Source organism: Euleptes europaea, chromosome 2, assembly GCF_029931775.1.
Source record: "Euleptes europaea isolate rEulEur1 chromosome 2, rEulEur1.hap1, whole genome shotgun sequence".
Classification (NCBI taxonomy): domain Eukaryota; kingdom Metazoa; phylum Chordata; class Lepidosauria; order Squamata; family Sphaerodactylidae; genus Euleptes; species Euleptes europaea.
In genome coordinates this window covers 27,264,294-27,289,367 of record NC_079313.1, presented here as the reverse complement: position 1 = coordinate 27,289,367, position 25,074 = coordinate 27,264,294, and the positions used below count along the sequence as shown (strand labels likewise).

The 25,074-nt window shown below is 47.7% G+C and overlaps 1 protein-coding gene across 1 annotated transcript in view; it reads right to left on the bottom strand.

Annotated features, from left to right (window-relative positions):
• The window catches only part of LOC130473185 (adenylate cyclase type 10-like), a 138,742-nt gene extending 122,525 nt beyond the window's left edge, over positions 1-16,217 (bottom strand). Inside the window, exons 1-5 of the mRNA XM_056844714.1 lie at positions 16,058-16,217; positions 13,076-13,180; positions 10,178-10,216; positions 8,738-8,881; positions 1,307-1,512 (exon numbers count right to left, since the gene is read on the bottom strand). Coding sequence (XP_056700692.1) covers positions 1,307-1,512; positions 8,738-8,881; positions 10,178-10,216; positions 13,076-13,180; positions 16,058-16,217 — 654 coding nt within the window. The remainder of the gene's footprint in view (positions 1-1,306; positions 1,513-8,737; positions 8,882-10,177; positions 10,217-13,075; positions 13,181-16,057) is intronic.
• Positions 16,218-25,074: the final 8,857 nt, after the last annotated feature.

The window sequence follows — 25,074 nt, the reverse complement described above, 5'->3', positions numbered from 1 at the left end:
GCTGCTGCAAGAATTGTAATTGCAAAAATTTGGAAGCAAGTGAATAAACCATTAATAAATGACTGGAGAGAGAAATTATGGACTTATATGAGGATAGCCAAATTAACGGAATTCCTACATGGAAAGGATATGGAAGAATATAAAAACATGTGGAAAAAGGCCACCACATATTGGGATAAACTGGCAAAAATGGATTTTACTAAGTTACTTAATGAGTTATAGAAATTAGTCTTTTTTTGTTAACATTTTTACATTTTATTAGTAACAAATATGTTTAAAACTGTTAAGACACTTCTGCGGAAGCCAGGTGAAGGGTCACATTTGGTGGTGGGTGGAGGGTAAGGGGGTATCTCATGAGATTTATCAATGATATATCTAAAATTGTATTAATGAATATGTATAGATACTCCTGGGTTTTTTTTATATTTTTGTTTATTATTATTTTTCTTTGTTGTTGTTCTTATAATAATTGTTATTATTTTTTATGTTATAAAAATTTAATTAAAATATAAAAAAATCTTCAGGGCAAAAAGCCCCTATGTGTACAATTTTGAGAACTCGAATCAGAAAACTTTAGCCATTTATGCAGGGTTGATTTTGATGCTTGCTCAAAGTTCCTTTTTTAAATCTGACCTTTAAAATGCCTATTCACGGTCCCGATGCAAGAAGAGAAAGTCAAACAAATTCCACACACCCCACTCGCCTGCTCCTTCGTTCCTTTGTTTGCATAGCCATTAGCAAGCGTTGTTTGCATAGCTAACCCACGGCTGTGATTCTTCATGCTTCCTTGAATGGGTGTTTTGAGGCAGGTATGGAGCAAATAAAAAAGGTCGCGTTAAAGGGGCTCTTAAGAAATGTGAAGCAGGTATGTGCTGGCTTCGCAGTGACTTCTGGAATGACAGTTCAGAGTGAAGAACTCAAAAAAATATGCGGGGCACTTCAGCCTGGAACGCGCTGCTAATTACCAAGCATAAACGGCCTGTGTGTCTGCAGAGCGGCAAACCCAGTGCAAATTTCCCTTGCATAAATGACCTTATTTGTTGGTTTGAATGCTTTTGACTTAAATGCATCTAAGAAGTCTTTTTTTCCCTTGCAGCTATTAATTTTTTTAAATTAACATATCCCACAGTACTGTACTGATTTGTAATGTTCTGAATTGGGGGTTGTTTTTTTTGCAAGCTGCTTTGAACTCAGCCACATTGTTATTGCAGACTCTATCATACTCTTCTAAACATTTGATTTGGTAACAATACAGGGTTACAGCAGAGAATGCGTCCCACAACAGTCTACAACTCCATGTACTCACCTTGACAGAGCGTTCATGAGGGATCTTTTGGATCTCAATGAGTTTCCGGTGACAGAGCTCCCAGCCATTTGGTGATAGAATAATTTCACCAGCTTTTGCTAAGTTCTGGGCCAATCGCACTTCATCCACTGCCCGGCCAATTACCAGGAAATACTGGTGCCTGTTATCTCCAACAACAACTTTTGAGATGTGGCCTGCAGATATTCCTGGTAAGATAGGAAACATCATGCCTGCGGAAACTGACCACCTCCTATAATGATCTTTTTAGAAAGTACCTGCTCTAACATGTGTCTTCAAACTACATTCTGGGCTCTAAATTCCTTTGGGCTTGAGCTGACCTTCCCTTCCTATTTTCCTCTTCTCTGTCCTTTAACTGATATTCAACTACCCTCAGAGTTCCATGCTCCTAGAGAATGTTCAGTCCTCCTCAAGCCATTTTAGGGTCAGGGGCTTCCCTTTTTTCAAATTTGCAAAGTGATATTTTTCTGTAAACTTGGTAAATCCCCCAAAGACTGCCCCCACCCCACCTTCAACGAAGTGAGGGGAGGGGCGCATTTTGGCTGCGGTGGCGCGAAAAGAGAGCCAGTCCTTTTGCATTTTCTGGCCTGACGTGGGAAGAGGGTGGGCCTGGAGAAAGGGCTTAATAGCGCCGGGGTGGAGATTTCCTCCCTCTTTTGAAGTGGACGGAGCAGACAGGCGGACGGAGGAGTGGAGGAACCCACACCAGGACATGTGGCTGAGTATCTGGGAAGAGGGAGACAGACAGGGGCTGTCCGTTTGGTACTCACAATCCTTTCAAGGGTGGGGGGCAAGCATCGGCTTGTGCGCAGAGGGTCCCAGCATCTCCTGGTTTCCGCCTCTCCGGACACAGTCCTCCTTTTGTTCCCTATCGCGTGCGCCTTTTCGCTCCTTTTGTTTCCTTTTGTCTACGTGCGCTTTCAGGAGACATATCCTTTGTTCCGTTAGCGTGCGTTTAGGAAGCCGGGTTGCGAATTGGTGGCCTGGCGTCAGGGTCCTACTGCCCCCATTGTTCAGTGGTTTGTGGCCTCACTTTTGTTTCTCTCACGCACGTTTCTGGAACAGAAGCCTCCCTCCGTTTCTTTTTCTGAAGCATCTACCTCCTGCTTCATGCACGTTTCTGGAACAGAAGCCTCCCTTCGTTCTTTTCTGAAGCCTCTACCTCCTACTTCTACTAGCAATGGGACCAAGGAAGGGTGCACAGCCCTCACAGGCTAAACGGCCTAAGAGGGCACGGAGGCCCACCCAAAAAGTACTGGAGGGGCAGGCTGCTGGCCACGTGGCCTGGCACATACAAGCCACAAGCACGGCCATCCAGAAAGGGAAGCGGGGCGGTAATATTCAAGCAGCGGGTGGGGTGCAAGGAAACGTGGGGCAGGAGGGGCCACCTGATCGGATGGGGCCTCACCTCAGGGGGCTCATGATTTGGAATCCATTTATCAGATTGTGTCAGTGATTGCAGGACGTATGGATGCGATTGCAGGGCATATGGATACGCTGGAGCGGGGGAATGCCAGGGAACCCAGGGAGGGCAGTGATTCTGCCCCTGCACCGGCAAGGGAGAGCTGCATGCCGCCCAGGCTCTCAGAAACAGGTGAGTCCCTAGTGCACACACAGTCACGGGCCACAACATCTACTGGGGAGTCATCAGTAAACAATCAGGCAATGGACTTGCCACCCCCTTACCAGTCAAGTGAAGCATTACCTGCCTTAGGGGCCCTGCAGCTCTCCGGGCTGGGGCGGCGGCCTTCCAGGCTGGGGCAGCAGCCTTCTCGTCAGCCTCGGTCACTGCCCAGCATCAAATGTCAGTGATCAACCAGGTGTGGCAAGGACAGCAAGGACAGCAAGCCACTGACCTCCGGGGGACGCTGGATGGGGGAGCCACAGGGCCCACTCCGGTGGCTGTGCAGCCTCCTGCAGCAGCTACGTTTGGCCAGGGCCCTCGGCCTCAGTTGATCACATGGGGAGATGGGGCTGCCGTTAGGATCCCACCTTCCCCAGGCTCTCATAGACAAAATACTTAGAGGGGAATATGTGGATATCTTTTCACTGCTGAATGGGGATGAGGAGACAAAAGGGAGGGACAAGGAAGGGAATAGGGATGATGATAAGAGGCAAAGGAAGAAAGTTGACCGCACTTGGCCCAACTGGCTGGTAGGTTACCTTATCTACCAGGGGGTGATTGTGCGTGAACAGCCATCTGAGGCCTCAGCGTTGGTCAAGTATCTAGACATCATTAATCATGCTTATAACGAGTTCATGGGTCAAGCGTGGCTCCAATACGACGAGAACTTTAGACTGCGAGCGGCTCGTAACCCGGTCCTTGCTTGGGACGTCCCGCAGGGTGAGTTGTGGATGCAGTGCATGATGCCTGCAAGGGCAGTGCAGGGTGAGAGGTCCCACAGTGGACACCTCATTAATCGCGCCCCAAGCTCCAGGCCCCCAGGGAGCCAGGCAGTTCAACTCCGCTTGCTTTGCTGGGATTTCAGTTCCACCGGCCGCTGTGATCATCGCCCATGCAGATACAGGCATGAATGCCCCATCTGTAGGGACCAGGGCTGGGGGCAGAAAGGAGGTGGTGGAGCTGCCACAGGCACTGCTCCAAAAGGCGCCCAGTCCAATTAAAGTCCCTGAACTCAGGCACCTTTTAACTGCCTACCCGAAGGATTTGGACGCACGGTATTTGATTGACGGTTTTACATATGGTTTTCGGATCCCGGCGGTGGGCTCTAGGGTGCATAGCATGGCCAGGAATCTGAAGTTAATAACTGGGATGGAGGGCATAGTTAAAAAAAAATCGATAAGGAAGTCAAGGAGGGCAGAGTAGCCGGCCCGTTCAGTGCCCTGCCCCTAAAAAATCTGCATATCTCACCACTAGGTATAGTCCCAAAGAAGGCTCCTGGGGAGTTTAGGCTGATACATCATTTATCATTCCCGAAGGATGGATCGGTGAATGATGCCATTCCCCAGGAGCTTTGTTCGGTCAAATATTCATCCTTTGACAATGCAGTGCGTTTGATACGCGCCTTTGGAGAGGGTGCGCTGTTGGGGAAGTGTGACATTATGTCTCCATTCCACCTTCTCCCCGTCCATCCACTTGATTTCGATCTCCTGGGTTTCTCCTTTCAAGGCAAATTCTATTTTGACAAGGCATTGCCTATGGGGTGTTACATATCTTGCTCGGCGTTTGAAAAATTCAGTTCCATGCTGGAGTGGGCAGTTAAGGTGCTTTCTGGTCAACCCAGCGTAAAACATTATCTAGATGATTTCCTTTTTGCAGGCCCTGCAGAGTTGCCTCAGTGTCTGGAGCTCATGCAGCGATTTCATGCATTGCGCGGGGAGTTGGGAGTGCCCCTAGCCCATGAAAAGACCAAGGGTCCATCCACCAAGCTGACCTATCTAGGAATCGAACTGGATACCGTGGGGCAGCTTTCGAGACTGCCAGTCCAAAAGCTAGCTCAGCTCTGGGGCCTCGTGCTCGGGGCTATGCGGGCAAGAAAAGTCAGGCTGCGTGAGCTCCAATCATTGGTGGGCCATTTGAATTTCGCATGCAGGGTAGTTACGCCGGGTCGTGCCTTTGTGCGTCGCTTCTGCCGGGCCGTGGCCGGCGTGCGCGCCGCCCACCACAGGATACGGGTCACTAGCGCCATGAGGCAGGACCTTTGCATGTGCGCCCACTTTCTGGAAAGTTACAATGGGGTGTCTTTCTGGAGGGAAGACCTTTTGCTCGAGGCAGAACTTCAGGTGCACTCTGATGCAGCTGGGGCCCACGGGTTTGGTGTATACTTCCGGGGCAGGTGGTGTGCCGAGCGATGGCCAGCAGAATGGAAGTGCAGTGACATTATAAGGGACCTCACTTTCCTAGAATTTTTCCCAATGCTAGTGGCAGTTTACATCTGGCTGGAGGCTCTAGCCAATCATTCAGCGTGTTTCTGGTGTGACAATAAGGCTGTGGTCCACATCGTTAACACACTGCCCTCCCAATCCACTAGAGTCATGTCCTTGGTGAGGGCTTTTGTACTACAGTGCCTCAAATAATATCCTTTTTTCAGCTAGCCATGTTCCTGGAATAACAAATAATTGCGCCGATGAACTATCCCATTTTCAGATAGAGTGCTTCAGGATCCTGGCCCCTCTAGCCCAGGAAGCACCAGAGGAGATGCCCATGGCACTGTGGAGCTTTGGGGGGGTGAGGCCTGGCATGGTATAGACAACTCTTTGGCCCCGCGTACTCGGAGGGGCTATGCCAGGAGTTTCCGGGTTATTGAGGAATTTAGGGGGAAGGAGCAGCTGCAGTCGGTTTGGCCTATACCAGTGGACCACCTCATGCAGTACTGCGTCCAGCTGCACAACACAGGGTACACGGTTTCCACTATCGCTGGCCGCCTGTCAGCCTTGGCATTCTAGGGGAAGACATCACAGGTGACTTTAGGGTGAGGAGGATGCTGGAGGGGTGGGCCAGAGCAGAGCCAAGGAAGCCAGATGCCAGGGCCCCGGTGTCCCCTGAGTTGCTAGCAGGTTTGTCTCTGGCCTTCGAATCACACTGCGCCTCAGCTTTCGAGGTCAAACTGTATCGTACAGCTGCCCTCCTGGCCTTCTTTGGGGCCCTGCGGATTAGTGAATTGTTAGTGCGATCCAAATGGGACCAATCGGGCAGAGCACTGCATATGCGGGATGTTTCCATAACGACCACGGGTTTAGCAGTCAGGCTCCGAGCATCTAAAACTGATCAGAAGGGTAAGGGAGAGATATTTCAATTGTACCCCTGTGCATCAGGGGCCGTTTGTCCCGTGCAAGCTGTAAAGGGCTATGTTGCAACATGGGGACAGGGAACTGGGCCTTTTTTCCAGCATGCCGATGGCAGGCCACTTACTAGGTACCAGTTCTGGGCGGTGGTGAAGAGAGTTTTAGCTAGTCTGGGAGCCCCCCCTCACCTTTTTGGTACTCACTCCTTTCGCATCGGGGCTGCCTCCACGGCTGCCACTTTGGGACATGGTGATGACATGGTTAAGTCAGTCGGCAGGTGGCATTCAGCAGCCTTCAGGTCTTATGTTAGGCCTTTGGTTTTGGTGGCACAGCTGCAGGGAGTGGGGTCGGGGCAGGGACCCTCTGCGGCAGCACACTGACGTTTTGTCTTTACAGGCAGCCAGTGCAGGAGGAGGCGGGTTCTCATCTGTGGCCACAGCATTATCTTTTGGGCTAGCCGCAGGGCAGCCACCGGGGGTCTCTGCACGCAGCTGGGTTTAAGCGAGACAATGCTGATTGCACAACTGGGCAGAAGGGGTATGCGGTGGGAACAGTTATTGCCAACCCTCCATGACCACCTGAAGGCGTCTCACCCACCCCAAGTAATCGTCATCCACATGGGCAAGAATGACATGGGAAAGCGGCCTGGGAAGTCTATTGTTTTGCAAGCCCTGGTGGACTTTGAACACCTGAGGGCCCTGGTGCCCGGTGTATGGTTGTTTGGTCAGACATGCTCCAGAGATGGGTCTGGAAGGGCGCATTGGCCCCAGGGCACTTGGAAAGGGCTCGGGCAAAGGTGAATGGTGAAATACGGAATGCGGTAGTTTCTGGGGATGGCTTGCATATTGCACATCCGGAAATCAAGCATTGCTTTCCACACCTATACAGACCTGATGGTGTCCATCTTTCGGATGCCGGCTATGACATCTTCTTGGGGGATCTGCAGCGGGGCCTCCTGGCAGCCTAGAGGGCAAGTGGGGGCTGGGGGCGGACAAAGCATTAGCCTGATCCACCCCCTGTGGCGGGAGCAGTGCGGGAAAAAGGTGGCTTCATGATTCATGTTACAACTCCGGTGAGCACCCTGAGGCATCAGTTTGGAAGATGAAGGAGTAACCCTCAAACCAGGACTGGGGCCTCAGTGCCTGGCAGGGACCTGGGCCAGGAACTCCTTGAGAGGTGCCGCTATCCTTTACCTATAGACCTTGAGGCTAGGGTGGATTGGACATGGCAACCTCCCTCGAGCACTAAAAAGGCTTGGCAAGGAAGAGCAGGAGCCGTACCACATGTGACAGCTCGGAGCTCAGAGCCAGGGTGGGTCTCGCCCTAAGAACCGGGATGCAAAAGCAAGAGGAGGCCTGACTCTTCAGCATCCCCGCAATGGCCCGCACTGCAGTCAGTTATTGGGGATGTTTTGGTTTGGTGCGCTGCAGATCCCTCTTGGATGATTAAATAAAGTTGGCCCTTTTATTATCCCAGCTCTGGTGTCAGCTCTCATTATTTACGCATCCGCGGACAATACAGAAACTGTGGATGGCGCAAATTTACTGCTGTATTGATAGACAGTCAGTTGTCATTTGCTAGTAGAAGGAATGAGAGGCTCAGTTCAGAAATCCCACAATACCATGCTTCATTTGGGAAAACATGATTCACCTCATAGACAATAACGCAAATATTGATTTGCCTTGACAAATGCTAGTTTCATTGCCTTCTCTGTGTAGCCTGGGAGGGTATCACTGGGAACAAGCTATTAATTAACAAAGCCAGGATTAAACCAGGATGCCCGCATTCATACAGCACACAAAACCATAGTTTGGACTAGCAGTGAGTAATCAACCACCTTCAGATCCTAGTTTGGTGGATCCTGACTATCTGTAGATAGTATACTGGTCTGCTTTCCTTTCCTTTATCCCTTAGAAGCTCTTTGATCCATTGTTCTTGAGCAGCTTAGTTTTAAATCTATTATTTGGGAGATATAAGGACTGAAATAAATTTTGCCACTGCCAGTGTAGCCTTGGGATCCCTATAAAAAAGGCATTATATCAGATACTGGTCCTCTTTCAGGCAATCACCATATACATCGGGGGTCCCCAACTCTTTTCAGCCTGTGGATACCCTTAGAATTCTGACACAGGGCGGAGGACGTAACCACAAAACGGTTGCCACAGGAGGCAGAGCCAACCACAAAGTGTCAGGAAATGAGGCTATGCATAACTCTAACAGTAACTTTTCAACATCTCAGGCACAAACTCTGTTTAACTGGAGACCTTTTAATCTGAACAGCCAATCAGGAGCCTTACTGGGCAAAAACCCCACTGAGCCCCACCCACTTTCTAAAAACACTTGGGGGCACAAGGAAAGGTGCTGATGGGGGCCATGGCGCCTATGAGCACCATGTTGGGGACACCTGGTATACATAGTTTACTCAAACCATGGTTCCACGTGATATCTGAACAAAGCCATCATCTAATCGTAATAAGATACCTGGATAGCAAGGGGGGTAGAACCAGGGGGATGAGAACATAGACCCCCTGAATGGTTCCTGCCTGACTACCTTCCATCTCTCTCTGCTCTTCTACTTCCCCTAGCATGCAGTGAGGGTGTCACTCACCCTTATAGGCTTGGGCTTAACTGGCTCTCTAAATTCTGCCATAGAAGACGAGACAGTACCTATCTTCAGTCGCAACTCCAGCCCCACTTCAGTATCGCGGACTCCGTACTCTTGCTGGATTCTCAAGCTACATTTCAGGACCAGAATGATGATGTCATTGATATGCCGACGGTTTACTCTCCAGAGTGCCAGCAAAGCATCCCCTGCAGGGAATGGGGGGAGGGGGAGGATTGAACTCATTCATTTCTGTACCAATACTATTTTTAAACCATTGTTCCACTGCCATTCCTAAAGCCACGTGCGAAACAGCGGGACAAAATATCTTTATAGGAGAAAGAGGCATCCTCTGAGACAAAACTATCTTGACTGTCTAGGGCTTTTACAAATGCAAGTGAGTATTTGCTTGGGAAATTGCTTTCTGTTAAGTCCCTGGGGCCGGACTTGCTTCCCAACCAGCATGTCCCATTTTTCACCAGCCTCACCAATGACAATCCAGCACCAGGGAATAGTGGCTATTTCGGGGTTGATTGCGTAATTCACTTTCAGCAGCAAACTCCTAAACTGAACTGTCACATGCCAGCCAGAAGGCCGATGACACCCTTCACCTGCTTCCACCAATGTTCTGTGTCTGCTCCCTGGCATGGGCCATTCCCAAGGTCCTCTAGCTTTTGCCTCCAGCCACTGAACCTTTGCTGCACAATTAAGCCTGAGGTAGCGAGATTGCCAATATCCCAGGTGGTGCAGCCTGTCCTATTCCTGGCCAGGAAAGCTGCCTCCCTAGTCCCAGGGAAGGCCTGGTTCTCCCAAACTGTAGCAGCTCCAGGCCTTGCTTGCTTGCTGACCTCCTTCCGGGCTTCCAGCCTAAGCCAGCCGGCTAGCTGATTATCTCCTTCTTGGCTGCGCCCAGGTACCTTAGCCTACTTTTTACTCCCAAAGAGACTTTTACACCAGAGGAGGACTTTACCGCTGAAAAGACTAGTGCTGTCAGTCACTGTCAGTCACAGTTACCCTTGGGGCCCAGCTCTGTCTTTCCCTCCTCTCTGCTGCTGAGCTGCTGCCTTTCTTAGTGCAGCCCCTGGGCAACCTCTGCCTCAGATACCATGTGGTGTAACAGGAACTCTAAACATTCCCTGAGGAGATGGAATCAGAGTTTTTCTTAATGACTTAAGCCGTCACTGCATTGGGGAGGAGACGCCAACATGATACCAGATCATATTTAAGGGTAATAAATAACTTAATGTTAATTAACACTTAATCCTAATCTATTACTTTGGGCATCTGTGGGCTAAAGAGCCAGATTTGGGCATTCACACAATTTTTACTGGTTTGATAGTAAGATGAAATTTACTAGACTCCATTTCAAACGCAACTAGGATATCCCCTCCAATTGTGTGATTATTTATTATTTATTTACATTTATTTAAGGAATTGCCAGCTCTGAGTTGGGAAATATTCTGAAACCTCCCAACTTTTTATTATTTTGTCTCTACAGTCTGTACCTGCAAAGTTCAATATGTCGCCTCCAAAAACCATCACCTCTGTTGATGAAAGAGAGAGAAACATTATAGGGAAAAAACCTTGCACTGAACTAGTGGAGAAACTTACGCTTACATTTTTAATAGCCTGACTGAGCATCTAAAGTGCTTTAAATCCTCATGTCAATCAGTCTCATAGCAATCATAGCATACCTGGAAATGTTTTACAACAAATCATCAGACAGTCACTCCTTTAGCACTTAGAAAGGATGGCTGTGATTACTAAGAGTCGGTATGTACTGGCCGGGCAGGCTGGCGGAGCTGCTACTGCAGCACAGTGCAGAGGGAGCTGAGAGTGGGCAGTGCAGGAAGCAGAGGAGGGTACAGAAGCCAAGGCTTCTGCAGCCTGGCGGCTTCACTGAAACATTACGATCAGCAGGGGTAATGCAAAGTCTAAGAAACAGTCCAGAAATCAGGCAGGGTCTCTTACTTATCACAGGCTAGGCAGCAAGGGTCGTCAGTAATCAGTCTGACGTCTGGGTCACAGGCAAGGCAGTATGCATCATCTTAAACTGTCCAAGGTCAGGCAAAATAGCAAACGAAAAGGAGCTTGGCTGAAACCGGAATTCAGTAAGTTGCTTCCACACTGCAGCTGCTCTTTGCTGCTCCTTAAATCTGGCCAGCTATCAGAGTGAGGTTCTGTCATCACTCACTGTCATCCTTAGCAGCTGAAATGCCTCTCTGGCCCTGTATCCATGCCATACGCCTTCTTACACTCAGCAAAGCTGGATTTTCTGTCTTCGGTGAATCATGGGGGAGGATTCTGACTCTGACACCCGGGCCTCCAAGGGGAACCGGAATTCCTCGGTCTGACTAGGCATTGCAGCATCTGACGGCCCCTTTAATCCAGCAGCTGTATCAGAAGGCTCATCAGCTGCATTCCCAGGAGGGACAGCCAACTGCTCCAGCTCTGCATCCGAGGCCTCGGACTCAGCCACAGGGGGGGCCATGACACAGTATGGGTTTCTCAAGAACAAGTCATGTCAGACTAATCTTATTTCCTTTTTTGAGAAAATTACTATCTTGCTGGATCAGGGGAATGCTGTGGACATAGTTCATCTTGATCAGTAAGGCTTTTGATAAGGTTCCACATGGTATTCTTGTTGACAAACTGGGAAAATGTGGTTTAGATCCTATTACTGTTAAGTGGATCTGTAACTGGTTGACAGATCGCTCCAAAGAGTGCTTGTAAATGGTTTCTCCTGTAGAGGAATGACAAGTGGAGTGCCTCAGGGATCCCTCTTAGGCCCATTTTAATAAATGACTTTGATGAAGGAACAGAGGGGATGGTTATTAATTCTGCAGATAATACTAAATTGGGAGGGGTAGCAAATATGGTAAAAGACAGAACCAGGATACAGGATGATCCCTGACAGGGTGGAAAACTGGGCTAAAATTAACAAAATGAATTTCAATGGAGATAAAGGCCTTTTATGCATGGCTGTTTCCCTCGAAGTCACACCCCTCCCCCCGACTACTTCAGGGCTTTGGTCAGAGGTTGCCTCGCTCACCCTGTGCATATTCGCAAGTTTTGTCTGAGTTTTTTGGATGCTGGCTAAACAGCATCCAGAAAACACAGGGAAATGCATGGGAAGAGTGAGGAGACCTCTGAAGGATGGAAAATGCATGCAAAATCAAAACAAAACCCCAAAGTAGTCGGGGGTTGACCATGAGGGAAACAGCCATGCATGAAAGGCCAAATGTAAAGTTCTGCATTTAGGTAACAAAAATCTAATGCATATTTATTTATGTATATGTCAAATTTATAATCCGCCCTCCCATGCCTAGACTGGGCTCAGGATGGGGGAGACTTGTCTTGGCAGTAGTATGTGCGAAAAGGATCTAGGGGTCTTAGTAGACCATACACTGAACATGAGTCAAAAGTGTGATGCAGTTCTAATGAATTGTTTACTGGATGTCTTGTGCTGTCTGATTTAATTTTTTAAAATATTTTGCAATCCATAAGAGTCTCTGTGAGAAAGATGGGTTATAAACAAAGCAAATAAAGTAAAGATACAAACAAATATCCTGCCTGCCTGTAAAGGATGGGAGTGTAATTGCGCTTTAGGGCCTCTTCCTTGAACAGTATTATGTGTACATGTCATAATCACAGGAGAGGAGAAACCTTCAGGCTACAAAGAAGGGACATGCACGGGAAATGAAACTTGCTCACCCTTGTTCGTTTTGCAAGTCCCATCTTTGGAGGCTGAACATTGGTGGAAGGGCTGCAGTGAAGGGGAAGACATAACATGTCATCAGTGATGTCACAGGCACTATCCAACACGTGCCCAACATGCATCTATGCAAGGGACCTAGGGTTGGATCCCGTTGGTGGAAGGGGATAATTTTTGCTGATTACTTCCTCCCACAGCAAATTTTGGGGGCTATGAGGGGAAGGGGAGAAAGCCACACTGTTCCAATGGAAATCTTTCAGTCGGCGGTAATTTTCAGCAGGATCCAAGCCCCAGTGTGATGCAAAGGTAATCAGACAGATGTCCCAGCTCAAATCCCCACTGAGACAAGAAATTCACTGAATGACTTAGACAAGTCACTCTCTCAGCCTGTGTTACTTCACAGGGATTTTGTGAGGATAAAACAGAGTAGAAGAGCAGGATAAACAGGTAATGCATCCAACCACTTTCCAGACAGCACTACAAACAGTATGACCTGACTAACAGGGATACTTTCCCAACAATATAGTGCTATTTGAATACTTAGAAAAAATGTGATATCTGCAAAAATATTTAAAAGGCAATTACATTTTTTAATTATTGTAAGCACCTCCCTACCCCAGGAAAGCTGTTTGACAGAGCGGGGAGGATGTTCTTCTTGTGATAGACAGAGCACTGCTGACATACTCACCCTCCACAATGTCACCCACATATCGATTAAGTGTTTGGGTCAGTTGGTCAGCGCCACTCTCCAAGTTGGTGTTTGTGCTGAATTTTTCTGTTAGTGCTGTGAAACCTTTAACAGGCATAAGCATTTATCATCAATAATAGAAAATATGAATTCTGCAGCTGAAGAGTGGGTGGTCCCTCGCTGGCAGCAACATCACCAATTTCACTGTGTCAGTTTCAGGGAAAACCAAGAAGCGGTGTAGGGATCTGGAGAGTCCTAGAGCTACCCTACATCACTTCCAGGTTTTCCCCATAAGTGATGTCGCAATGTTGGTGACACCAATGTTGCACACCTCCTTCACGTCCCTGCTCCCCCCCACACAAGCTGTCAGGATCGATCTGGCAACCCTATGGCATTATACCCCACTAAAGTCCCTCCCCAAACCCTGCCTTCCCCAGTCTCAACTACCAAATCTCCAGGAATTTCCTACCCCAGAATTACCAATCCTAGGAGGAGTGCAGGGAAAAGGCAGACCTGGAAGCAGACCTGCTGTGTTGGCATCCAAGTTGAAGGTCTTTCAATGTGCAAAGGCACTGTGACCACGTTCTTCAGATCCTCACAGGGTCTGAGCCAAAATGACATCAATGGCTGATCAAGATGTAACCGTACACACCACATTGGATTGCTGCCTTGGGTGCTCAGCAAGCTTGGAGCTCAGAACTAGGATTGTCTGTAGCCATCTAGTACTCCCAGCAGTGACATTAGTAAATATACAACATCTCTGAATTTATCACACATGTTGGGATTAGTTTAAAAACACAAGTCTAGACTCCACTTTAGGATTGCCAACTCTGACTTGGGAAATTCCTGGAGATTTGGAGGGGGGGTGCCTGGGAAGGGACCTTTGCAGGTATGTGATGAACATAAGAAAAGCCATGTTGGATCAGACCAAGTTGGCAGCCATCACCACATCTAGTGGGAGGGAGTTCATCCAGGGGGATTTATCCTTGTAGTCCAGAGATTAGTTGAAATTCCAGGAGAGCTCTAACACCAAGTGGAGTTTGGTAGCTCTTGAGACTAATACTTGCAGGTGAGACACTTATTGTCACCGGAATTATATCTGCAATTTAACTTATAGAAATTTTCAAAGTACAAGCTCTAGTTTGTACATAACTTTAGAGAGTGAGCTTTCTCATCAGTGTTGCTTCATCTAACAGTACATTGGCTGGTCCTTGTGTGAATTATGAAAGACACAGAACAGGACATTCAAAGACAAAGTAGGGGTATCTAACTAGTTCATCAATGACCTGGAGCTGTGGGTGAGAGGTGGCCAAGGTTGAAGATGACACCAAATTATTTAGGGTGGTTAAAACAAAATTGGACTGTGAAGAGCTCCAAAAGGATCTCTCCAAACTGGAGCAGTGGGCATTAAAATGGCAAATGAGATTCAATGTGAGCATGTGTAAAGTGATGCATAATAGCCATGGCTATTAATCAAAATGAATACTAGTCATGATGCATACCTATTCTCTACAGTATCAGAGAGGAGCATGCCCATTATATTAGGTGCTGTGAAACACAGGCAGGATGCTGCTGCAGTCGTTTGTGGATGTCCTAAAGGTTGGCCACTGTGTGAACAGATTGCTGGACTTGATGGACCTTGTTCTAATCCAGCAGGACCTTTCTTATGTTCATCACATACCTATAAAGGTTCCTTCCCAGGTACCACCCCCCCAAATTTCCCTTCCCCCAGCCCCTTAATAGTTCTTATCTGACCCGTGAGCCAGCCAAGGAGGCCACCCCCTCCCCCAGTCCCGATATGGGCTGGGGAGCCCATTGCGAGCTCGCCAGCTGAGGCAGCCACCCCTCCACTCTCGATCTGGGCTGGCAAGCCCGCTGAGGGCTCACCAGCCAAGGCAGTCACCCCCCAGCCTGATCTGGGCTGGTGAGCCACTGCAGGCTCACCAGCCGAGGTAGCCAAGGCAGCCACCTCCCCACTCTCAATCTGGGATGGCGAGGCATGCCCCAGGCCGACCAAATGACATTTATGTCATATCCGGTCCTCTAACAAATGAGTTCGACTACCCTGGCCTAGGGTACATCTACCATCCAATAATGACACACTTCAATCACCCACCCACCCCCACTCTTTCTTACTCTGCAGGCCTACTTTTTTAACTACAGCAACATACCTATAAAACCTTACATTAAAACACAGAAACAAAACATACACATAATATTTACATGTCAAAACACTACGTATGACTTTATAAATTAAATAAAAAACACAAAACCAATAAAAAAGGAGAAATCAGCTTGCTCAAGGCAGTGAAATCTTAGAAAATTCTAAATAGGGAGACTTTGAAGGGTGCATTGGCTGCGTCCTCCAGCAGGCCTGGAGAAAAGTGTCCTGTGTCTTTAATAGAGACTTAATGAGTGGAAAAGAGCTCCTGAAACTTTTAATGGCATGGTAAATAGCATCCTATTAAGACTCTATTAAAGGAAGAGTTTTTTTTCCCGCTAGGCAATTTCCAACTGATCCCCCTTCCTACAATTCCTTCCAGGGTCCAACATTGTTTTCAGATCTAATAGTAAATTGACGATATCCTCTATGGATAATAAAAACTGCGCCACTCAGAGTCAGGGCAGTGGTCTCTGCATAATGGGAAAATTCTAGAGTTGCCAGCTGCCTGGGAAAAAAGTGTCTTTAGGATTGCACCATAAGATTTTAGAAATACAACAATTCCTATAAGCCCAACAGTTTATTTTGCTGAAGACTCAGGGAATTATCTCAGAGAACTTTGCACACATCATGAAATCACAGAAGACAACCCTTATTGAAGTCTGGGTCTATATGCAAGTTCTTTGATGTTTGTTACTGGTAAGTACTGTTTGTTACTGGTAAGTACAGAGATTTCAGTTCTCTTCATCCATTTATTATACCCAGGTGCCATTAAAATCCATACACATTCACATTCCGGCATCAATTTGCCCTTTGCCTACCTGAAATATCTATGAAGAGGAGAACTCCATCAAAGGTTTCAATGAAGGGCACTTCCTGTGTGAAATCACCATACACAATGAGGTCAGGGACGTGGGCAGCTACTTTACCAAGGATGGAGATGTCATTCTTAGAGGACTGTTGAGCTGGTGAATTCGTCATGGCACTTTCCCAGTGCTGCTAAGGCATTAGATCTTCTGCAGTGATGCCGTGAGAATGAGGGTTTCACCCATGCTGGGACAGTATCAGTGTTGCCAAGCTTCTGTCATAATGGACTGACAGCAGCTTCCCCTCCAATGAAACTTCTGTCCCTCTCAGACAACTGTTGCTAAGCTAGATGTGCTCATTTTACTTATGAATATCTGATCAACTCAGCCATGGGCAGGCTCATGACCCCAGACATGGCACCCATATTATTGTTCTCTATGTTTCTCCATAAACTGTTTTGCTCAGCAACCTTTGGTCACCCCCCCACCAATCCAACATCCACTTTCTCAGTAAGAGACTGCCTACGTAACAGTTAAGAACATAAGAAGTGCCCTGAGGATTACAAACAGTGGCCAACCAGTAGCCCTAGAGCAGTGGTTCCCAACCTTTTTCGAGTCGTGACCCCCTTTTACAATTGCCAAGTAACCTGCAACCCCCGCCACATTTGCATAATAAAGTCATATATTATATTTGCATAATAAAGCCATAAATGACAATTTCAATAGGATAAAGAAAACACAATACAAATAGATTTTTCAGAATATAATTCCAACGTAATATTTAATTAACTAATTTCATTAAATAATTAATTTATATTTAATGCGATGGTTGTGCTTGCATCTGGGTAACCAGCTTCAAAATTCGTGGCTGAGTGTTTGTTAAAGCCAACCTCATGTCATCCTCAACATTTAGTCTGTTTCTTGTCTTTGAGCAAATAAATATGTAGTATTGCCAACCTCCTGGTGGGGAGATCTTCCCTAATTACAACTGATTTCCAGATGCCATAGATCAGCTCCCCTGGAGAGTGTATTATATTATACCCCACTGGGCTCCTTCCCCTCCCCAAACCCTGCCCTCCCTAGGCTCCACCCCCCAAAATATGCAAGGATTCCTCAACTTGGAATTGGCAACCCTAGGGATCAGGGTATGGAAAGAAAAAGGCAAGCTCAGAGCAGGAGAGAAGCAGGCAGGGATGGTATAGAAGAGTGTTTTGATATGAAGAAGCGCTGAAAATCCACTCTCGCAGAGATATGTAGAGGCAAATGGAATTAAAACTCGAAAGGCGAGCATGGTGACATTTTTATGCTTTGGGCTGGTTTTACCTGATTACATTAGGGCAGGGGTGGGGAACCTATTTCCTGGAAGAGGCTAGGGTTGCCAGGTCTCCAGCCACCACCTGGAGGTTTGCAAACCTAGCAGAGGCTATGCAGGGGAGGGAGAGAAGGAAAGAAGGAAGGTAAGGAAGGAAAGAAGGGAAGGAAGGAAAGAAGGAAAGGAAAGAAATGAAGGGGGAAAAGGAAAGAAGGAAAAGAAGGAAGGAAGGAAGGAAGGAAGGAAGGAAGGAAGGAAGGAAGGAAGGAAGGAAGGAAGGAAGGAAGGAAGGAAGGAAGGAAGGAAGGAAGGAAGGAAGGAAGGAAGGAAGGAAGGAAGGAAGGAAGGAAGGAAGGAAGGAAGGAAGGAAGGAAGGAAGGAAGGAAGGAAGGAGAAAGAAAGGAAGAAAGGAAAAGGAAAGGAAAGGAAAAGGAAAGGAAGGAAAGAAAGAAAGAAGGAAAAAAGGAAAAAAGGAAGGAAGGAAAGAGAGGGAGGGAGGCTCCCCTACACACACACACGCGCGCGCGCCAGCGGCCCGGGGATCTCGAGCACACACACACACACATACACGGGGAGGGCTGGGGGGGACCCTCAGGCGGCCTCAAGGGGGACCTCCCTCTTCTCCTCCAAGACCTGAACGGGCCGAGCCAGGGGAGCTTCCTCGGCCTCTCACACATCCCACCACATCATCCGACCGACAGAGAGGCGAGGCGAGGAACCGGAGAGAGAGAGAGGCGAGGAACTGGCCGATCGACAGCCGGAAGGAGCCGGGCTGCAGAGACGCAGTGGTGCGCCGCCGCACACCAGTTGTAGCCCCGCCGCCCAGGGCAGGCCCGCCCGCCTCTCAGCTGGGTGGTAGGGCTACAGCTGGTGCGCGGCGGCGCACCGCCACGTCTCTGCAGCCCGGCTCCTTCCGGCTGTTGGTCGGCCGGTTCCTCGCCTCTCTCCTCACCTCTCTCTCTCCGGTTCCTCGCCTTGCCTCTCTGTCAGTCGGCTGGTTCATTGCCTCTCTCCTTCCGGCTGTCGGTTGGCCGGTTCCTCGCTGGGATGGGGGCTGTCCCAGGACAGTGGCGGCGACCCCCCAGAAACCCACAGGTTGAGAACCACTGCCCTAGAGGCCAACAAGCAAGACAATAGAGGCCAAGATCCTCCCCTGCGAGGTATACTGCCTCTGGATGTTGACTTTATTCACCATAACTACTAGTCATTGATGGATTTATCCTCCATGGATCCATCTAATCCCCTTTTAAACTCATCTGTGCTTGTGGCCAATACTATGTCCACTGGCCATAAATCCTACAATTTCATTACCCATTGCCTGAAGTAGTATTTCCTTATGTCTGTCCTGAATCTATTAACCATTGGGTGCCTCTGAGTTCTAGCATTATGGAAAAAGGGGGAAAAGTTCTACCTACTTTCTTCATCCAATGCATAATTTTATAAACTTCTGTTGGGTCCCCTTAGTCTTTCTCTAAACGTAAAAGCCCATACTCTTCAGCCTTTCCTCAGAGTGGAGATTAAGTCCTCCAACCATGTAATCATTGGTTTCATCCCTTGTGCACTTTTTCCAGCTCTGCAATATCTTTTTTGAGATACAGTACCCAGAACTGTACATAGTATTCCAAAAGAAGTTCACCACAGATTTATACAAGGGCATTACATTACTGGCCTTTTTATGTTCAGTCCCTTTTGAACCAATTGAAGTTTCTTCACTGCTTTGAATGATAGTCCCATGTAGAAGACATTACAAGGGTCTTGTCTCAAAGCTACTGTGGCATGGATCAGCATGCCCAGGTAAGCTGACTCAAAGTAGGAAGTCAATTTCTGTTGTAGATAAAGAGGGAAGCTTACCTACTTTCCTAGCAATGGAGGTGGGGTTTGCAAAACACTGCTCAAAACTTTTGGAAGAGTAGCCTACAAATATCTTTAAAAAACTCATTGTGGATCTCTCTACAAGCATAAGAGAGACAAGTTGCTTAAAATGTATTCCTCTCCCTCGGTTGCAATTACAAAATAAAGAGCATTAACAATAAATCATAAGCTGCTGCTAATACAATGAGGAGCAAACAAAGCTGCAGAAGACGCCAACAGTATTTTCCCCTCCCCAAATTGTGGAATTCCTTCTAACTTTGTGTGTTACCTCCACACAAGAAGCTAGTTTTTCTGCACAGAATTACCAATCTTAGCCTGGGGAGTCCTGGGGACTTGGAGCAGTGCCTGGGGAGGGTGGAATTTAGAGAGCAGAGAAATTTCACTACTTGAGCTTCTGCCTATTGGACATAGTAATATTGAAGGCTCTCAGAGTTCTGTCATTTCACAAACCATACAAAACAAGAGTTGTTCAGGAGAGCATTTTTATGAAGGGCAACATAACAGAATGGTTTAGGAAGGAGATTTTTTAAAAGGAATGGAACTGTGAACTATACCAGTGTGTATAGTATGTATTACCTGCTGTAGCTATTATTCTGCTGTCACTGCAATGTTTTTTTCCTACGCAATACCATTTTCTGCATTGTTTAACATACAATGTCCTAATACTTTATGCTGTTTAAGATTTTTGTAATCCTAGTCAGTAGCTTTAACAAGTACCTCATATCAATCAGCTGTCAAAAAATGCAGCTTTTTTTTTTCTTTAGCCATAGGCAAAATGGCTAATTCACACCAACAAAACACACAGACACCCTCCTATTTCTGACCCTCTTGGGTGGGTTTTCTTTTAAAAAAAAACCTAACGCTGAGCCTGCCAGGTAGGCTCCGGTGACCCAACTCGCAGAGAGAGCCGGGCAGAGCGCCGAGCTTTGGCACAAAGGTCAGAGGCGGCAAGCCTGGGCGCCCTCCGTTAATTTTGTGGAATTCAGAGTGGGCTGTTGATTCGGTTCGGTCCGAACTGAAAAACAGCCGAATTTCCCGCAATTCGGCGGTTTTTCGGTTTGGACGAACTGAACTCAAAAAGGGGGGGAACCGGGGAGCCGAATTCGCCGAGTTCGGGTGTTCCTGTATAAATTCGGCGAATTCGGCCCCTTTAAACAGAACTGTGCCTTCCAGCTGGAAGGCGCAGATCTGTTTCCCCCCCCCCACGAGCACCTCCAGGGAGCTTCCCTGGAGGCGCGCGGCGGGCCCTTTAAATAGATCTGTGCCTCCCGGCCGGGAGGCACAAATCTATTTAAAGCCCCCTGCCAGCCCTGCCGGGAGTCCCGGCAGGGCTGGGGGGGTCTGGAAACCCTCTGTGCAGAGGGTCTTGTCAGCCCCCCGCCAGCCCTGCCGGGAGTCCCAGCAGGGCTGGGGGGGTGGTCTCCCGGCAGGGCTGGGGGGCTTCAAATAGACCTGTGCCTCCCGGGAGGCACAGATCTGTTTGAAGACCCGCCGTGCACCTCCAGGGAGCTTCCCTGGAGGCGCACGGCAGGCCCTTTAAATAGATCTCCCAGCTGGGAGGCACAGATCTATTTAAAGCCCTCCCCCAGCCCTGCCGGGACTCCCGGCAGGGCTGGTGTGTGTGTGTGTGGAAACCCTCTGCGCTGCCTGCGCAGACAGCGCAGAGGGGCTTGTTTAAAGGGGCCCCCACGCGCCTTCAGGGAATCCCCTTGAAGGCGCGCGGGGGCCGAATTTTCCCCAGAACTCCGGATCCCCCCGAATTTCCGGGGATCCGAAGCGGGGGAGTTCGGACTTCGGCATGGCCCGAATAAAAACGGGCCAAATTTTGCCGAAGCCGAACTATACCGATTTTTTTTTCAACAGCTCTAATTCAGATCTGTTAACAACGACCACCACTGGGGTGCTGTCCTGCGCGCGTATCGTCAGGAGGGTAGCGACTGACCCATGGCCGGATGTGTTTAGGCGAGGGGGTGTCGGCCGTGTCACCCCCGAGAGCCTGCGGGGTAGCACGGAGGAATGGTGGCATAAAATGACCCTCCTCACAGCTAGATGTTGCACTTTATTAGGCACAGGGGAAAAGATTGCCTAAACCTGTTCTATGAGGCCGGTAAAATGCCTTCTAAGGACCATCTTCCTCTTTAAGAACATAAGAGAGGCCCTGCTGGATCAGACCAAGGCCCATCAAGTCCAGCAGTCTGTTCACATAGTGGCCAACCAGGTGCCTCTAGGAAACCACATACAAGACGACTGCAGCAGCACCATCCTGCCTTATTTTGGGGTGTTCCACTGCACCCCAAAATTAACAGGCATGCTCCTCATACTAGAGAGAGAATAGGTATGCAGCATGACTAATATCCATTCTAACTAATAGCCATGAATACCCCTCTCCTCTGCCATCACCACATCCTGGGGGAGGGAGTTCCACAATTTAACTAGGCGTTGTGTGAAAAAATATTTCCTTTTATTTGTTTTGAATCTCTCGCCCCCAGCTTTAGCAGATGACCCCGTGTTCTAGTATCATGGGAGAGGGAGAAAAACATCTCCCTATCCACTCTCTCCAAACCATGCATAATTATATAGACCTCTATCCTGTCTCCCTTTAGCTGCCTTCTTTCCAAGCTAAAACAGCCCTAAGCGTCCTAACCGCTCCCCATAGGACAGTTGCTCTAGACCCCTAATCATTTAGGTTGCTCTTTTCTGCACTTTCTCAAGCTCTGTAATATCCTTTTTTAGGTTGGTGACTGGAACTGCACAAAGTATTCCAAGTGTGGTCTCACCATAGATTTGTACAAGGACAGTAGGTTATCAGCAGTTTTATTCTCTATTCCTCGTCTAATTATGGACAGCATGGAATTTGTCTTTTTTACAGCAACCGCACACGGGGTTGACCATCTTCATCGAGCTATCCACTACCACCCCCAAGATCCCTTTCTTGGTCTACCGCTGACAGCACAGAACCCCTCAGTGTATAGGTGAAGTTGGGATTTTATGCCCCAATATGCAACACTTTACACTTACTCACATCAAATCTCATTAGCCATTTTAATGCCCTTTCTTCCCCGTATGCAGAGATCCTTCTGGAGCTCTTCACAGTCCAATTTTGTTTTAACTGCCCTAAATAATTTGTTGTCATCTGCAAACTTGGCTACTTCACTGTTTAACCCCAACTCCAGTTATGCCCTTCTATATGCTTGACAATTCTATCTTTAAATTTAAATTTAAACAATTTAAATCTTTAATTCTATCTCTGTGTAAAGATGCAGCAGAATTTCAGAATATTCTGATTGATGCCGTTTACACTATCATGACAAGAGGTTATCAAATCTCCACTCTCCATCTGCTTAACTCACACAGACCCTGCCTAACTCGCAAAGATAGATTCAGCGTACTTTTGTTATTAAAAGGAACTTGTGGAATATATCACACAAGTTGATAAAATGCAGATGGGGTCATGTGCTGACAGACTATGCACACGGTCAGCACGAAAGGCAGCATATTAATATTTTAATTAATAAATTTGTTAAACACCTAAAAGCAGGACCTGAAAAAACTTGTCAGTCTTAGGGTGCTGTTAGTGTAGCATCATCTATCTTCTAGGTCAAAATTAAAGGATGCTTTTGGGGGTAATTCTGGGGGTGAAATCTACAGCTTCCACAGAGTATGCATACATGCATACATGTAGAATACGATGAGTCCACAAGGTGTTTTGGTTCACTCGCTGTAAAAATTGTCTAGCGCGCTGTTTGAGTCAGGGGCTTACAAAAGCCGGTGGTTTATGAATGCTTTACGTGCCATTATACCTGCAAACTGTCAGCCTTTGGTAAATGGTTCATAAAGTACAATGCGCCAATAAAAATTAAGAACACGACAGCGATATTACAGCGGATACATGGATATTGTTTAAAAGTTGTGTCATGTTAATTTAAAAAGAATACATATCAATTAAAATGTTTCACGATTTGGATAAGAAATAAACATTTAGACACAAATTCAAAAGAAGATTTTTAACTTTTATTTTACTAAACTTTGACGAAGCTGCGTAGAATTTGACAACCTCTCTCATTTGTAAGGGTATTTCCTAACCTGAAGTTTTTTGGAATAACCTGAGATTGTCTCAAGCATGGACCGGGACAGCTTAGAGCGCTGTTTACCGTGTGTGTTTGTGTGTGTTTGTGTATGTGGTATCAACCCCTCTTCCACCCTCCTTTTTTGCAAAGCCGCTTCACCCACCCAAGCTTTAAAAAGCCTTTATAAGGGAGAGCAAAGCCCGTTTCTCCCTGCAGCACAACTCCCTGCAGCAGTTCACAGCTCCCCTGCCTTTGTCTTACAAATTCTGTCTCTGTCTCTCTTTCTCTCTCACTCTCTGTGTGTCTGTAAAAGTTCCTTTCCTCCCCTCCCCCTCAGAAAAACCTGCCGTTCTTCTCTACCTGTTCAGGAACGGAATGAGTGGGGCTAGGAATCAGCTCCGTTCTGCATTAAAAAAACACCATTTGCAGCTTCCCCCACCCTCTGCCTATCTCTTCAGTTTTGTTTTGTTTTTTGCAAGGAGGGGCTGTAGATTTTGAGCCGTCTTGGCTATAAAGTGGGAAAGAAAGAAAAAACCAGGGGCTTTGGGGCTGCAGGGTTTGTTTGAGGGGGGAAGGGAGGGCGTTTTCTCTGTCCACTGCAGACTTATTGTGCAAAAATCTGCTTTTCTCAAAAGTTCCTGCAAGGAACTTGCGTTTGGAGGGGTTGGGGGAGGGTCTGCTGTATAAGCACTCCTGTGCCGCAGGAGCCAGAGGATGAGACTACACCTCTTGATTACCACCTCATAATCAAAGGTGGAATAGGAATCTCTCCTGCCTGCTTGCCTCCAGATCCCCTCACTGTAGCTGTGTTAGGCACCCAGCCCCCTCCTCCTCCCCCTCCCTTGGTGGAAAAAAAAATGTCTGTGTTACTTTGTGAGCACTTTTGCAAAGAACTGTTAAGTTCCGTTTCTCTGGCCCCCCCTCTCTGTCTCTCTCTCTCCTGTCTGGATGTCCCTTGTGCCTTGTGACGGTGCATCCATTTAGTGCCTTCCCCCACTCCCCCTCCCCAATGAAGGTGAGGGCAGATCACATGTGTTTTTCCAAACACACCCCTGCTTCCTGAGGGCTCCTCCCTCCCTCTCTCTTTCCCCCTCCCAAGAGGCGTTTCCTCCATTGTATAGATCTCAACAGCCCGGTTACTTTCTTTCATTTGATAGAGTGCAAAGACGGTAAGATCTTGTTTTAAAAAAACACACCCAAGCCCCCACTCCTTACAGGAGTTTTATGAAACCTTCGCTTCTCTCTCTCTCTCTCTGTCAGAACTTGTGAGCCGTGAAAAACAGGAAGCGTTGCCAGAGATAAACAGCTCTTTTCAGCCGGGGGAGGTCTGGAAGCTTTCTTTCTGCGGCGGGGGTGGGGTGGATTTACAAAAAAAAGGGAGGGGAAGAAGGATTGCCACATAGGCAGCCACACACACACACACACAAGTATGCCCTGTCTCTCATGCAGTCTGTAAAACATGCTCTGCATAGCCGCTGATAAGGGCATTAGCCGGCAGAGAGAGGTTTTTGGCTTTTTGCAGGGGCTAGAAAGAGGCATCTCCCACACACACACACGTTGCCCTGCCCCCTCACGGTCACACCAATGCACACACATACACACAAATCTGCATTTTTTGACAGCTGATTGATATGAGGTACTTGTTAAAGCTACTCTAGTCCTATTGCATTGCTTATTAGGTGTCTCATGCTGTTCAATTACATTGTTTTACACTGTGTAACCTGATTTGAATGGGATGTACTAAAATGAGTTACAATAATGCCCATTGGGAACCATGGGAA